Raw genomic sequence first — 15,778 nt, forward strand, 5'->3', positions numbered from 1 at the left:
AGCTTCCCTCCTGCAGTTGACTTTGTTCAGATCCTGCCATTATTCCACACAAAAGATAAGGTGACTTTTGATATTAGAGCAGCACAATTAGGTGAAAGAAAGAAGACGATAAACTACATTTAAAGTAGGTTGATATTTTGAATGTGAGAAAATTTTGTACAATTGTGATTTTACAGTTCATGAGTCTCTTAGCAACTTTTGGCTTCAATCAGCATATATGACAATAAGAAACAATTTTCAAGTGAAAGTTTAAAGGTCTCTGTTTTGTAATATCTTTCTTCAATGTTGACTAAATAAATCTCTATATCTTGAGATTGGACATAGTTTACTTCTATAAACTATATTTCTGTTTTTCTGTTTTCAGGTATTGCACAATGGCCTCATTATGGAGATGAATCACCCCACTGTGGGGAAGATTTCAGTCCCAGGTTTGAATTTTTTTTTTGTTATTTCTCTTAACACCTTCATTCATCAACTGTACATATGCTTCCTTCTGCAGGGAGGTGAAAACCCCCTAAAGAACTTATTGAAAAACAATTCAAATGTATAATTTGTATAAAAGAAGAATCCTATCACAATACCTACTTTTAAGAATGTAAGCTGAGCCGGGCAGTGGTAGTGCGTACCTTTAATCTCAGCACTTGGGAGGCAGAGGCAGGCAGATTTCTGAGTTTGAGGCCAGCCTGGTCTACAGAGTGAGTTCCAGGACAGCCAAGACTACACAGAAAAACCCTGTCTTGAAACAAACAAACAAAGAATGTAAGCTGAGATTACAGGCTATGTGTCTTTTCCCTAAAGAATGTTAAAATGTCTCAGTGACAAAAGTGTTCATTTTTCCTCATTCCTCATTATACAATTATGGGCATATAAAAGTAAATTATGTGATTATCAATAGATAAATAATAATAATAGATATGCTATAGAACAGAAATATTTTGTGGTTTCTATGAAGCTAGAGAAGAAGAGCAGGAATGTAGGAGTGGCCATCTCTCAGAACTGTGTTCAGATGTACAGATCTTGACTTTTAGGTCAAAAGATTAAGTGTTAATAAACTCTGGTTTTAAAATGTTGACTCATACCAGATAAACTCACCAAAGTCTATTGCTTGGGCAAAAATGACATTTTCATTTCCAGATAGAGCTATCTTTGTGATAGCCAGGGGCATCCTCTGTTTTTAAAGTTCAAGAATGACTTGATAATGATTTCCTGAAGCTGCTCTGAGAATGGCCATTGATAACTAGAAACATGTAACCAGAGGGAAAAATGATGAGTAGAAACAAACTGAGTGGGTGTGGATATGTAAGGGTATAGGGAGGGCTCTATGTGGGTTATGAAAGTGACAAGGGATCATACAATCATGTCTGTCTATACATGTTACATGGTGTTTAAAAAGATTGTGAAGAAAATGTTGATGAAGTCTAGGGAGGTTGTGTATTCATTCACCTATACAATGAGCATAGGGTAAATGTCAGGTGTTGCTTTGGAGTTTATTAATACAAAAATAAAGGAGACAACTTGGAGTCTACACACAAACCTTGTTCTTATTAGTATGGTATATACTATGAACTATGAGTGGATGCTTATGAAAGTGTAAATAAAGGAAAATAAAGTATGCTATCCTAGGGACTAGCAAGTGCACAGATGCTTCCTTCTGTAGTCTGGGGCACTGAGGAACACTTATTTGGTAGGCTGTTTTATAAACTAAGGTTGAAGAAAAAATGAAGTTGGCCTTGAAGAATAAGAGTAGGCTTGAAACCTGAAAGAGCTGGGTATGGTTAAAGGTCAGGAAAGACCATTGAGCTGGGAAAGACACTAAGGACACAGGCAGAAGCTTGAGCCTCTGCCAAATAAGATTTACCCTAATCGCTATTTCTCTAGAGCAGAGAGAGTGGCATAACTTAGACATAAAGTTTCAAGTCAGGACCTTACTACAAGAGCTTATGTGATAGTCTTTTAAATGGTTCAGAACTAAAACACCCATTGCAATACTCTTAGGATGAGAAGACCTTAAAACCATTTTGCTCAGTTTCTAATTTTTTTTAACAGAAAAAGCAATTTTTCACAAAAAGTCTCTATATTTTCAACAGATCAAAGGGACATGTTGCTGGTCGCTAGATGAAGGGTCCATCCAGTCAGTTAGCTTTCCTGCTTTGCCCCTCCACGTGCTAGGATTCTTCAATCCCATTCCTTAGATATGTAGACTTTTTCTGGGAGGACTTGGGCAAATGTCTTCTTGCCCCAGAGAAGGCACAAATAACAGAAACAAAGAATTGATCCACTCTTGTATAACTTTGAAAATTAGTCAGTCTAATGGGGTTATTTACAGGAACATGGTAATGGATTCCTTATAGAGAGATGGCTACTTAGAGGTAGTTATTCTATCAAGGAAAAACATGTTTCCTCTGGCAACTGTTAACCATATAAGTATTTGGGAAAGGGGGCAGTTCATGAGCCCCTTTCCCTTAGCAGTGGTTATAAATCCTTGGGGTGGCACTTGAGTTTCTCTACCCTCTATAACTAAAATCAATTGGCCCAGTTTTATGTGGGTATCAGGTGAATGAATGTTTATAGTTGCTGGCAGTTCAAGCAAAAATAGCCACACCATACCCATTGGACAATTTCACCACAGACCCCAAAACAAAGTTCTAAACTTCTGATCTAAGTTGACTCAGTATTTTACAGATGAGGTCATAGAGCCATTGGCATCCCCATAAATTAGAAGAAACAGTCTTCATTTTAAAGACAATAGTTATTAGCTGGATCCTGAAGGAAAACATAACCCAGTGGAGAATATAGGAAAATTTCATTGGACAGGGCAATCTATTAGATGTGAAATTTGCTGATTTTTGTGTAAAAAGAATGAAGACTCAATCTCAAGAAAGATTTTGTTCTTTTAATTTCTGGAAGGGAAGACTATACTCATTGCTCAGTTTAATCTGTGAATGTATCAAGTTGCTATGGTCACAATAATATGTGTAACAAAGACACAAAACCTTAGTCTCTTTCTATGTTCCTTTATTGCATGTGTGTGATCAGCTGGGAGATACAGCCAGAGGCTGAACTCCAATGGGTGCCTTTATTTCTGAGTACACATGATGGCTGGCTTGATTTCTCCCAGCATGCTGGTCTCAGTTCTCTTCTGTGTGTCTATTACGTCTCCATGACAAATGACTGAAGAATAAGAAGACACACAGAATCTATAGTGTCTCTTTAGTATTAACATAGAACCAGCAAACCTGACTGTCATTGACTAAGGCCATTTTAAGCTGTTTTCATAGGGCAAGAAACCCAGGCCTTTGAGAAGACTTCATGATGGAGGGGTGAACTTAATGCTAAACAAATAATTGGGGGGCAAAAAGTCAATTTACAATGATGTTTTCAGCCCTCCAGCACTGTCTCACTTCTGGTTTTACCCCTGTGTAGATTATTTCTTCTTAATTTCTATACAGTTAATGTATCCTTTTGGTATGTCTATTTTACTGACAGAATTTCTTTCTATAAATTTATCAATATGAAAGTTATCCAAATTCAGGCTCATTAGTTTTTGATTATTTAATAGAGACATAGTTTGAAATTTCTAAATTTAGTTCTATAGTTTTATATCTAAGTATATTCATATTTGTATTTATAGTTATATTGTTATTAAATATTTATAAACCCATCTATATTTTCTTTGTTATTAATGAATAATGATATGTGCTGCATTTCCATATGTTGCATATTTGAGGTCTTATATCATTACTGGTAACTCATATCCTGAAAAAGAATATGCTGGTTTTTAGAGACAGTTTCAGTATGTAGTTGTAGCTGACCTGGAACTCAGTATGTAGCCCTGGCTATCCTGGAACTCAGTATGTAGACCAGGCTGGCCTTATATCTGCGGTGTTCATTCTCCCTTTCTTTCAAAGGTGCTGAGATTACAATATGAGCCACATCTGGTCTCTGAGCATTCTTACGTAGCATCTTCAGTATCTCATTTTTAGATGTGAAATTCACATAGCATTCTCTCAGCTAAGAGCTCCTACCTAGGTACCAACAAACCACACCTCAAAGTACTGCTTAGCCAATGGAAAATAGTTAATCCTCTCCACACAGATGAACTAAAATGCATTCTCTTCACTATTCAAGGATACAAGATGGAGTCAGTTGCTCACAGAGGTTTTAGTTTGTGGGAAAGGAGGCAGGGGACAATAAATGTGGAAAAGGAGAATGAGTATTTTCATGGAAAAGTAGAAGCTGAAGCACATGCTCTCAGTTCCTGGATCAGGGAGAAAGACCCTGCATAGTCTACAGACTGAAGACAGGAGTGTGGTATAAATAGGTATTTAGAGACTGTAGCATGGCACACTGAAGGCTATGAGAATATGCTACAATTGAGAAAATAGTAAGAAAAGGCCCGAAGTTACTCTGGAGAGTGATCTGGATGTTAGATGAATGAGGTCTTAAGCACAACTAATGATGAACTTAAAAGCAAATCAGAGCTTTCAGAGTCATCTACAACAGTGTCTCTCCATCTCTTCTGCATGATATCTGAAAGCTGAGCTTGGAACTGGAGGTTGGGCAGAAACGCCAGCCCCATCAGAGCAGATGATTTAATGGATTGATGTTAGGAGTGATTTCTGTTTCTACCAAAGACTTCTGGTAAACCTATGGTATCCTGAGGTGTTCATTTGTTTGTTTGTTTGTTTTGTTTCATTTTGTTTGTTCTAAAATTTAAATTAATTATTTCATTTATTTACATTCTAAATGTTGCCCCCTCCAGGTTCCGTCTCTCAGAGTTCTTCATCCTGTTCCTTTCCTCTCCCCTTTGTCCCTGAGAGGGTGCTACCCCCTTCCCCCTTCCCTGAGGCATCAAATCTGTACAGGTTTAGGCATATCCTCTCCCACTGAAGCCAGACAAGGCAGTCCTCTGCTACATATGTGCTGGGGACCTTGGGCCGGTTCGTGTATGTTCTTTGGTTGGTGGCTTAGTCTCGGGAGCTCCCAGGGCTCAAGCTTAGTTGACACTGTTGGTCTTCCTATAGGGTTGCCATACCCTTCAACTCCTTCAATTCTTCCCCTAACTCTTTCACAGGGGTCCCAGACCTCAGTCTAATGGTTGACTGTAAGTATTTGCATCTGTCTCAGTCTATCTGTCCTGAGTATCAAACTGTGAAATTGATAAAAAAAAAAGTGTGCTTATTAAATATAGAAAATAAAGACATATTCAAGTCCCAGAAGAAGTTCTACAATGAGACAGATGATATAAACACCAACTGACTGTCACAGTAATGGAACGATCTTGCATAAATTTTCACAAAGTCTGTCAGTTCTCACTGAACCGCTCACTGCATCTTGCCATGCCACTGGCCATTGCCTATTAGCCAGAGCGGATCCTGCTGTCCTTCCATATTCTGTGGAGGCGCCAAAATGGCCTTGGTGCTGTGCCCTGAACTTCAAAGTCTGTCACTGCAATAGACTTTGCTGTGTAGTTCTAAAGTTGCTCACTGTAACCTTTCAAATTCTTACCCATGAAAATGCACTGTGCTCATTTGACACCAGAAACTTCTGGGAAGTGTTCACTGGTGATTGTGTCAGTGCTCTGAGGGGACACAGTCTTGTGAAAGGATTCTAAAGTGAATTACCCTGCATGCTTGTCTCTGATCTGTGTTTTCCAAAAAGAGCTCCAAATCATTTAAAATAAGACTTTCCATACAGTTTTCTCCACAGCATTTTAATCTTTATACTTAGGACTTACCAATTTTAACCAGAGGGTATAGGATAAAGGAGGAAAAGTCACCAATTTGAATAAGTGTAACTTGAGCAAATCATTGAAAACATTGTAAACTTCAGTAAATTTTTAAAATTTGAATTACTTGCTAGACTTTTCATGAAAGATGCTTTAAAATACCCTCTAGCCTTGACACAGAAAATCTTTCTGTGTCAACTTAGGATGGAAACAAATCACATCAGCACTGCCTGATATTAACATATATTAAAATCTATTACTTAAAAAAACTTTTAAAGATGATGTATACCTAGTTTATTCCATGTAAATTTTTAAGTAAACACCCTTTGGTACTGTTTTGTAAGTTTTGCCATCGTGGTTGTTTGCAGGTTGAGGCATGAAAAGTAAACACAGTGAACAGCTAGTCCCGTCTGTGGGTAGATATTCCTATGCTATGGACTCCTACACCTTACTTTCATCTTTTTTCCCCCTTTCGATATGAAAGTAGATGGTTCTGAACTCGAAGTATAGTTAAATTTCTAGACTGAATGACAGCAATTGTGAAAGTTGTTGCAGATCTTACCTGGCAAAAGAAAAAGTAGGAGGAACCAGGGTTTCTATTATTACTCCTCCATGAAATGCAATATGTTTGTCTTCACAAGGAATCCAATGTAAGATGAGGTGAGATAAGCTGTTTCTTCCCAAGACAAAAGCCTCTCAGATGACTCTTTCAAAGGGAAAGTAAAAGATAATGTAATTTTCTTGGGTGAGCTTTCAGTTGGACATAGATTTTTTTTTTGGTATTTTTTCAATTCTTCCTATGTTAGGAGTATGCCAGAAGTAACCTCATCAAGTACCTAAATGCCAAACTCAACACAGAAATCAAAACAAAACTGAAATAATGACACAGGAAGGCTGGAGGCCATAGTGACTGGAAAGTATTCACCTTTGTCTCAGAGGGTTCATAAAACACGTTTTGATATTGGCTCTTCAATTCTTGCCATGTAAGCTAAATCTAATTTTCATTTACTACCCAGAGAAGTCTCTTTCTGGATTAGATATATGTATTTTCTAGTGGGTTTTTGTTATAAATTAAATGAAATTGAGCATTCAAATTTATTGGAGAAACAATAAAATATATAATTAGTAAGTAAATAGAAAAAATTTAAATCTGTCTTCCAGTTCCTTCTTCCATGTTAAGGATTTTTGGTGATAATCCAGAAGTTATATTATCTTGGCTTTTAGGTGACTTTCCTATAGGGTGAGATGTTTGATTTCATCACTGTATTTGTGTTTGGATGGATGGGGCATGGTGGTGCCAGTTTAGTGCTGATTAAAGGAAGAGTAGCTCTACTTACTGCTATCTCACCAAGAGGAGACACTGGCACACAAAAAGATGACTATTTGCCTGAATTCCAAAGCAAAATTGTTTCCTCTCCCATAAATCTTTAGTGGGTTAAAGATGTATTCCTGTAAAGATGACTTAGCCAAAGAAAATGTTATTGGAAAAAGCCTGCTTTTCATTTAAAAGTACCATATAAGCTAAATGGTTGGCAAACATCTGTAAACCCAGCTGTCAGCAGGCTGAGGTGTAATTGTGTGTTTAAGGCCAGCCTAGGCTATATAGCAAATTCTGGACCAGCTAGTAAAAGCAAAACTCTGTCTTCAAAAATATAGATGAATACAGTTTAAGACTAAATTAAAAATAAAAGATCATAATTGAATTTTTGATGGAGCAGACAACATTGTGTTAATATCAAAAAGATGTTGGTAGAGGTAGAAGTGGGAGAAAAGGGGTTAAATTAAAACCCCAGTAACTAACCAATGAGTCATAGGCAGTATCCCACTTGCCACATCACCCCAAGCCTTAAGGAGGTTTTGGCATTGAGCTGGGTCTGTGGGCCTTCAAGCTTATCTACTCAGCTTGAGCTATTGCTGTCTTCTGTGTGTTTGTTACATATCTGCTTTAATGAAATCATGTCTGCACGTTGTCATGACTTTATCTGGCAGTAGAATTAGCAGCCAGTGTGTTTCTGGGCTCAGGTTTTGAGTATGATTAAGACATCACATAGAGGGGGAGGACAAGGAGGCCTTAGACTGCTCCCCCAGTTTTTCCTTCACCTGGACGTTACATAAGTGACAGGGGGCTGTGTTACTGGCATAGTGGGAAGCCTACTAATCTTACCCTTTAAAAACTTATCCTAAGATAAACCCCTAATTATTTTTAAAAGCTGAGAACTCCAAGAACAGATAAGCAACATTCTAATTTTAATTAAACTAAAATTAAGAAATAATGTCAGTTAATATAAACATTTTCAGACATAAAGACACTCCCTTATTCAAATATGAGGTATAAACATGAAGTATTCAAATATGAAGGTATAAACATGTGAGCAAACATTTGCTAGGTAGTTCTCTTTATATGCTGTCTGAGCACTTTATGGCTATGATTTGTTATATCTCTAGGATCATTCAGTATGTTGTACTTGTGTCCATTTTGTAGATGGAGAAAGTGAGACTTGCTGAGTGTTGCTGCACTGAGCAAATGTTAGTCCAGTAACTTGACTCCACACCTGTCTCTAAACATATTCTGTTTTCAGCAAGGAAAGTTGAGCCTAATATATAGACTTTTGCTTTTGGAGTTTAGCCTCCATTTAAAAGTAACGAAATGTATATTAAACTTTATTTTATCTTATTTTATTTAGAATGAGCATAGAAAACTAATACTGTTTAGATTTCATGAATTGAAGCTTCCATTGAGCACAGCTCCTTTGGGGATTGTTTGTGTTTTACTAGGTCTGTAATTGTCTTGCTTTTTTTTTTTCCACCAGAAAATATCCTGTTAGGCGACTTTGATATTCTCAAGAGCACAGAAGTGTAAATGCACCAAAACATGTGGCTTACATTCTCTCTGGTTGCCTTGTTTTCACACATTAACAGAAATGCAGTTTGTAAAGGAGAAAAACAAAAAATGTTTGTGATCTCTATATGGATTTCAGTCATCAAAAGACCAACCATGTTAACAGCACTCCCCAGCCTTACCCCATCATTTGTGTCTTTTCACTGGCCTGTTTCTAGTCCTGGGGCTGTGTAGGCAAGTTTCCACTTCTTTACATGGGGCTGGTTTTGCTTTACACTCAGGCCTCAATTTCCTTTGAGAAACATTAATTAAATTGTAAACAATGCATCATCGGTATAAGAAAGTTAAAGATGATTTTTCCCTTCAAACATATATTTGATAGGGTAGTCAGAATAAGAGTACAGATAAATTAGTGACAATAACGGAAGGATTAGACATTCTCAAAGTTAAACCCGCAGGAAGCAGAATCAGTGTGTAGTTAGCACTGACCTTGAACTTGGGAAGATGAAAGGTACTGGAAATGGCTGCAGCGAATATTTCACAGTGATGTTGTAGAGTGAAAAATTATAAAGGCCATCTTATGAAATATGTGTAAATTTTTCGCCTTAGACCTTGGGCAGAAAAGCACCTGCCAGCAGGTTTGGGTCCATCTAATTAGTTACAGAGGAGGGGGGAGTTACAGTACAAAGGCCTGTTAAGAACATCCCAGAAACTGACTGGCCAAGGGAAGAACTACACCCTGCCCCATGGTACGGCCTACTAGTGTTCAAAAGAGGTAAAACAACCAATCCTGTGCACCCGCGCGAAAGTTCGATTTTTCCCTACCCCGCCCATATATAAGTGCTATGCCCCTGAGCCACGAGGTCAGTCCCTCTATCCCCTATGTGAGATATGGGATATGGGCTGGCCCAGAGCTCTGATATAATAAACCACCTCATGTATTTTACAGCAAGACGGTCTCTCGTGTGTCCTTTGGGTGCGTGTTATCCTGTGACTTAAGTGGACTCCTTTTTGGGGAGTCCCGGACCTTTCAATGTTAGTGTAACCAAGGCCACAGTACTGTGATCCTGAAGTACTCATTATATGTTGTGTCATATACATACATTTACCTACCAGAAAGTATGATTAAAATGAAAATTTCAAATATCACAAGAAGTTATTATCTAGATTCTACTTTTATATATTCATGTGTTACACATATATGGTGTAAATTTAAGACTCCATATAACTAAGGGAGGCAGATGTTCACGTGTCTCCACCAGTCAAAAATAGTTGATATATCTAGGTTGGGTAGTGGGTTACACCTCTGATTGAGCAATACCAAACTTATAAAGCCTATGATTAACATTTTTAAAAAATGTATATGTGCAAAAAGAAAAAGGGGGCATGGGATAGGGGTTTTCTAAGGGGGGGAATGGGGAAAGGGGATGGCATCTGAAGTGTAAATAAAATATCTAATAAAAAAAAATAAGATGGGAAAAAAAACTCCATATAACTATGTGTCAATGCAACTATGGTATGCATTTAAGACAGAGAAGACTACATGTGTTATTTATATATATGTTTTGAATTTAAGACTGAGTACACTACATGTGTTATACATATATGATGTACATTTAAGACAGGGTAGACTACATGTGCTATATATGTATGGTATAAAATTAAAGTAGGGTATTCTGTGTTATACATGTATTGTGTACATTTAAGACAGGGTAGACTATGAGTGTTATACATGTATACTATGCATTTAATACTGTATAGACTTCATTACTATACATGAATGGCATAACATTAAGACAGGGTAGACTGCATGTGAGATATATGTATGGTATAAAATTGATACAGGGTATACGTATACTAGAGAGTGTCAGAATTCAGAAAATCTTGAAAGAAAATTTAGCTTTATAATATACAATTGAAAATAATCAAGCCAATTTAATCCATCTCAGTGGCATCATTATTAATACCTTGTTGACATTCATAATAGGTAAATAAAGGTATATATGCCAAGGACTCAGAAAATATAAAAAGTAGAAGTACATTATTAAATATTCATAAACTCTAAAATCTACTGTAGCAAAGAGTCTTAAGAAAAATGAAACTAGATACATTGTTAGTTTTTTAGCCATTAAAATAAGCATGCATGTTTTTCTAAGAACAATGGCAGAACACATAATTTCTTTGTTTCAGAAATGTTTATCTAGTATTTGCTAGGTGCCAAGAGCTAGCTGACAAGCAGTCCAGCATAAGGGTGCATGTGACAATGATGAATCAGATGACCTGCCATCGGACTAAAGAGAGCCTGAGGCTCACCACCAGGTCTATAAGGCCTAACTGGACTCGAACTTGCTTTCCAACTAGGTCTTGTGTATAATGTATGTAGTGGATGCTGTGAACCATGAAGCTGTACACAAAGTTACATATGAATAGATCATGCAGATAAAATACTTCAGAGCTGTCACTACAGAGCAGAAGATATCCTGAAGTCATGAGAGGAAGACCATGATACAGCCCTGTATTTCCAAAATTATTCCCTAGTGTAGCCCTTGGTTCCTTGCAATAAATCAGCAATATTTGTCTCACTGAAAGGTAACCATGTTGGCAAACATCTCTGGGAAATCTACATTAAACAAAGGTCTATAGATTTTCATTTCTGTACCTTTTCTCAGAAATAAAGTCCCTTTTTATATGTTGGAATTTTTTTTTTTGATGGGAATAATGAGTGTCATTTCCTTAAATCCGTAAGTTAAGGAAATGTAAGAGTTAAGATAAAGGATAATGGAGAACTTTGAGCTCTTCTGAGAAGCCTGAGAAGAAGCGATTTGTACATCAGGCCACTGGGAACATGCATACTTTGGAGCCACATGAGACAATCTGTAATTGGTATTTGTTTTTTAAATAAATGGCTAGAGAAAAAGAGCACATCAAACTGATTGCTTAATTTTTTCTTACTTTATAGCTCAAGGGACCAAGGATTCTGAGGACTGTATAAAGAGAATTTTTTTTTCTTCCATGAGGGGTGAACAGTCATTCACATTGGTCAATCTGTAGTTCACCTTGGGGATATTTGTGTCCTAGAGATCATGGTGATGAGGGGTGGGGTCATCTCCCACCACCTAGAGCCATATTTAACAAGGAAAAACTTTAGCAATGAAGTAGGGCAGTGCTGGAGTGCAGAGCAGAAACAGCTCACATGGTGATGCTCTTGCACTAGAAGCAAACATTCTCCTGGAATCTAAAGAAATCACTTGAAGAGAAAACATGTCCTTTTCGTTGAGCCTCAGTAACACCACACTAAGAGAATTCTGCACCGTTGTTCATGCTCTGGCTCTTAAAATGAAGTTGATTAAGTGGAAAGCAACTTTTAAAATGTGACAAAGATGATGAGGTGATTACGGGGTAGGATTTAAGTGGCAATATGTGGAGAAATTAAGATGCATGACTGAGTAGCGGTGACAGTGTGGTATATGATGGATGCCTATAAATCCCCAGTTAATTCCCTAATGTGGCAAATGAGAAGAAACAGACTTTAACCTCCAAGAAGGAAACCTGAAGTATATTAGGAAAATGACATTTAATAGTAAGGATGATTTGACTGTCATTGTGTGGGAAAACCAGGTGAGTTATTTGAATAGGACTAAGGATCATACTTTTCCTATATTCTGATGTCAACAAAGTATTTTCCCTATAAAAAAGATGCACATTTTTTTTAGATAGTTTGGAGCGAAATTTGAAGACCTGAGAGAAGTATTTAGTATGCTACAACGTCTTGTAAGCTGGTAACAGGGCAGAGTTTTGCTTCAGGACCTGGGGCGTGTTTTCCATAAACTAAACTATAGCATAAGCTTTGGTGATAATACTGGGAATATATGTTATATGTGGAGATATGGATGTGAAGATATTCCTTGTAACACATATCAAAATAAGGACAGGTACCATAAAGGATGCTTAATAAAACTCACTGTTAGTGACCACAGCCATGTTGTCGGTTCCTTACTAACATGCCTTACATCAAACTATCAGACAGATGGCACTTTGAGAGAGGAACTCACAGTCTTGATTTATAAAATAATAAACCAAGCTGCAAAGAAATGCAATAATGTGGCTAAGGTCAGTCACACAGCTAGACTCTGCAGCCAATTCTGACTTCATAAAGGGATCCACACCCATTGACTGTGATGCTCTGCTGCCTCCTGAAGGTGTTCACATATTCATTTATATAGGCTTGAGACCAAAGACTTGTACATATGTAAAACACTAAGAGTGCAGTGACTGCCTTGTGTTTGGCCACTGGTGACCAGTAAATGAATTATTCACAGTTATGTCAAATTAATACAAGATCTGGTTTCAGCTGGCAGCTTATACCATGTTGCACATGAGTGAGTTGGGCAAGGCTGGGCCCATTAACTTTGAGCCCCTAAGTATTCAAAGCTGAGATATAGAGGAACACAGATCTCGAAACTCTATCCAGATTTGATTATAATTTCTCTTTGTGGCCTTTAATGGTTTAGTGTTTTCTTTTCTTGCCTCATGGACTTCAGGTCTATTTTCACGTTAACAGATATGATCCCTCTTTTATGAGCATTTCATTGTTGGAGGTGACCAGGCCATCTCAGTCACCCAACAGGGTCTAAAGGGAGGGAGGGCAGATTGAAAAGAAAAAGACAATCAGACAACATCACTCCAGCCAGTGCTGAGGCTGAAGCAGGTTTATTTTTTCCCAGTCAGCTTTTATACCATTCTAGGTTCCTGCATAGAATGGGGTCAGTTCTTAAAGACAAAGTAATCAAACAAGGTAATAAAGTGATCAAACAAAGCAATAAAGTCCCCCCCCCCTTCTAGGGGCTTGTCAGGATGACTAAGGTAAAAAGAATGCCACACATTCCTCTGAGCTTTGCATTATCCCAAATGTGAATATTCTTATCTGAGCCTGCTTCCTTGAGCCCATTGACAAGTACTTGCCAAATTTCTACAAGTGGCACCAAGAACTCTCCAAAGGAGGCATTGTGGAATGTCCCAGGAAGAGGGGGAATGGGGCCAACCTTAAAGAAAAAAATTCCACATTGATCTGAATATGTATATGGATAAACCAAAGCCACTAGCTGTTTTAACAGCAAGCCTCTCTCCAACTTTGCATTAGTTAATATAGCAAGAGGTGATGTGATTGGTCTAGAAAACCCTGAGGGGGGGAAAAAAAAGGAAGCCAATCCCCACCTCCTAAAGTTTTACTCTATTCACAAGTTGTACAAGACAGGCAGAAGAGCTACCTTTCTCCAAGATCCATGACTTCACTATCCCCAGGTAAGTGACTAGATTTCTAATAGTAGGCACAATTTCATCTCTTGTTGAGTAAAAGCATCTCAAGTTCAATTGGAGAGCTATTGGCTATCGTCAATGTATATATACCACTACTGTATGCTTGGGATTATCCTGGCATGATGGTTGTTGTGGTTCATAGACATCTCTGGGTAGGACTAGTGGTTACTTTCCTGTTTTGGAAGCTTTTAAGATATGGTTTTATCCTTCTGGTACCACTAAATTCCTTAGAGAGAAGATTTTTAGGTCTAATCTAGCTCAGGTCCTCTGGTTTCTGTATCCAAAGTGCATGTTGTCATCAGAAGTAGCCTCTGGAAGGTAGCCTATGGCAATAGCAATAGCCTATAATGTTTTGGGAGTCATTTGGATAATCCACATCAACAACTCAAAATAGATTTATCAGGCCAAGTGTTGGAGTTTTTGTTAGACAGCTATATTTGTTAAAAGGAGTATTGTTATCCAAGATGAGAAAAATGTTACTTAGGCTATAAATGTTTAAACAGTGTTATATGAATTATATGGAATTTTAGGTAGATAGATAATAAGATCCTTATGACAGTTTCAGACATCCTCTGTTATTTAACTTCCTCCTTAATCTCTCTCTCCTCCATAATTAGAGCCCCCACCATGATTTTCATATTTTTCCCTTCAAATAATTCCCAGCATCCTCTGTTATTTCACTTTCTGTTCTCCTACAATGATCCCTTTTCAAATTCCAGGCTTCTGTAGTTACATACTTACTTCTGAAAACATAAAGCTAGAAACTTCAGATGAGAGAGAAAATGTGACATTTGTCCTTTGGGATCTGGGTCTATTCCCTCAATATAACCTTTTCTACTTCTTATTTATGATTCTGTTTTTATTTACTGCTTGAATAATATTCTATGTTGTTGGATATTTAAGTTGTTTCCATTTTCAGCTGCTGAACTACAGCAGTTGTAAGCATGGCTGAGTAATTATCTGTGCAATAGAATGTCAAGTCATTTGACGAGGGATGATATAGATGTATCAGAGGATAGATTTGTTTTTAGCTTTTGGAAGGTCGTCCACACTAATTTCCAGAGTGGCTAGAGAAGTTTGCAATCTTATCAAGAGTGATTGAGGGTTCCCTTTTCCCACATCATCCCAGCATTTATTGTCAATTGCTGTTTTTTTGTTTGGTTTGGTTTTTTTTTTTTTTTTATCTTTACCATTCTGATTAGTGTAAAATGAAATTTCTAGGGACAATGAACATATTTAAAAAAGATATTTCTTAACCACTTCTTTCTTTCTTTCTTTCTTTCTTTCTTTCTTTCTTTCTTTCTTTCTTTCTTTCTTTCTTTCTTTCTTGCAGGATTCTTCATTCAGTTCTCCTGGATCTCCAGAACATTTATTTTTCTGCTATAACAACTCCCCTTTCATCTCCCATAACTTTTTAGAAATCTTTTTAAAAATTGATTATCTGTGTCATTTGTGGGGTTTTAAAAATCCTTGTTCTTTGAATATTCATCCTTTATTAGATGTACAGCTGGCAAAGATTCTCTACCACTCTGTGGGCTTTCTCTTCACTCAAACTTTTTACCCGTACAGTAGTTAATTGGAGGTCCCACTTTCCAGTCATTGGCCTTAATTCCTTTGCAAATGAGTCTTAATAAAAATGTCTTCTCTTTGTGAAAAATCAAGTGTGGAGGTTTATTTCATGGTCTTTGATTCAATTCCATTAATTCACATGTCTGATCCTATACCAATACTATGCAGTTTTTATTGCTATTGCTCTGTAGTACAGCTTGATATCTGTCACCCTGCACAAAAGGCAAGTTCAAGTGGATCAAAGACCTCAACATAAAACCAGAAACACTGAATCTAATAGAAGACAAAGTGGGGAGTAGCCTTGAACTCATTGGTACAGGAGACAA

General features: G+C 37.3%; 1 protein-coding gene across 3 annotated transcripts in view; it reads left to right on the plus strand.

The window, feature by feature from the left end:
- Nucleotides 1–15,778, plus strand: part of Sugct (succinyl-CoA:glutarate-CoA transferase) — a 719,395-nt gene that overhangs the window by 609,205 nt on the left and 94,412 nt on the right. For all 3 annotated transcript variants that reach the window (XM_076939338.1, XM_076939339.1, XM_034510479.2), the window contains one exon: nucleotides 365–428. In XM_076939338.1, coding sequence (XP_076795453.1) covers nucleotides 365–428 — 64 coding nt within the window. The remainder of the gene's footprint in view (nucleotides 1–364; nucleotides 429–15,778) is intronic.

Source organism: Arvicanthis niloticus, chromosome 8, assembly GCF_011762505.2.
Source record: "Arvicanthis niloticus isolate mArvNil1 chromosome 8, mArvNil1.pat.X, whole genome shotgun sequence".
Classification (NCBI taxonomy): domain Eukaryota; kingdom Metazoa; phylum Chordata; class Mammalia; order Rodentia; family Muridae; genus Arvicanthis; species Arvicanthis niloticus.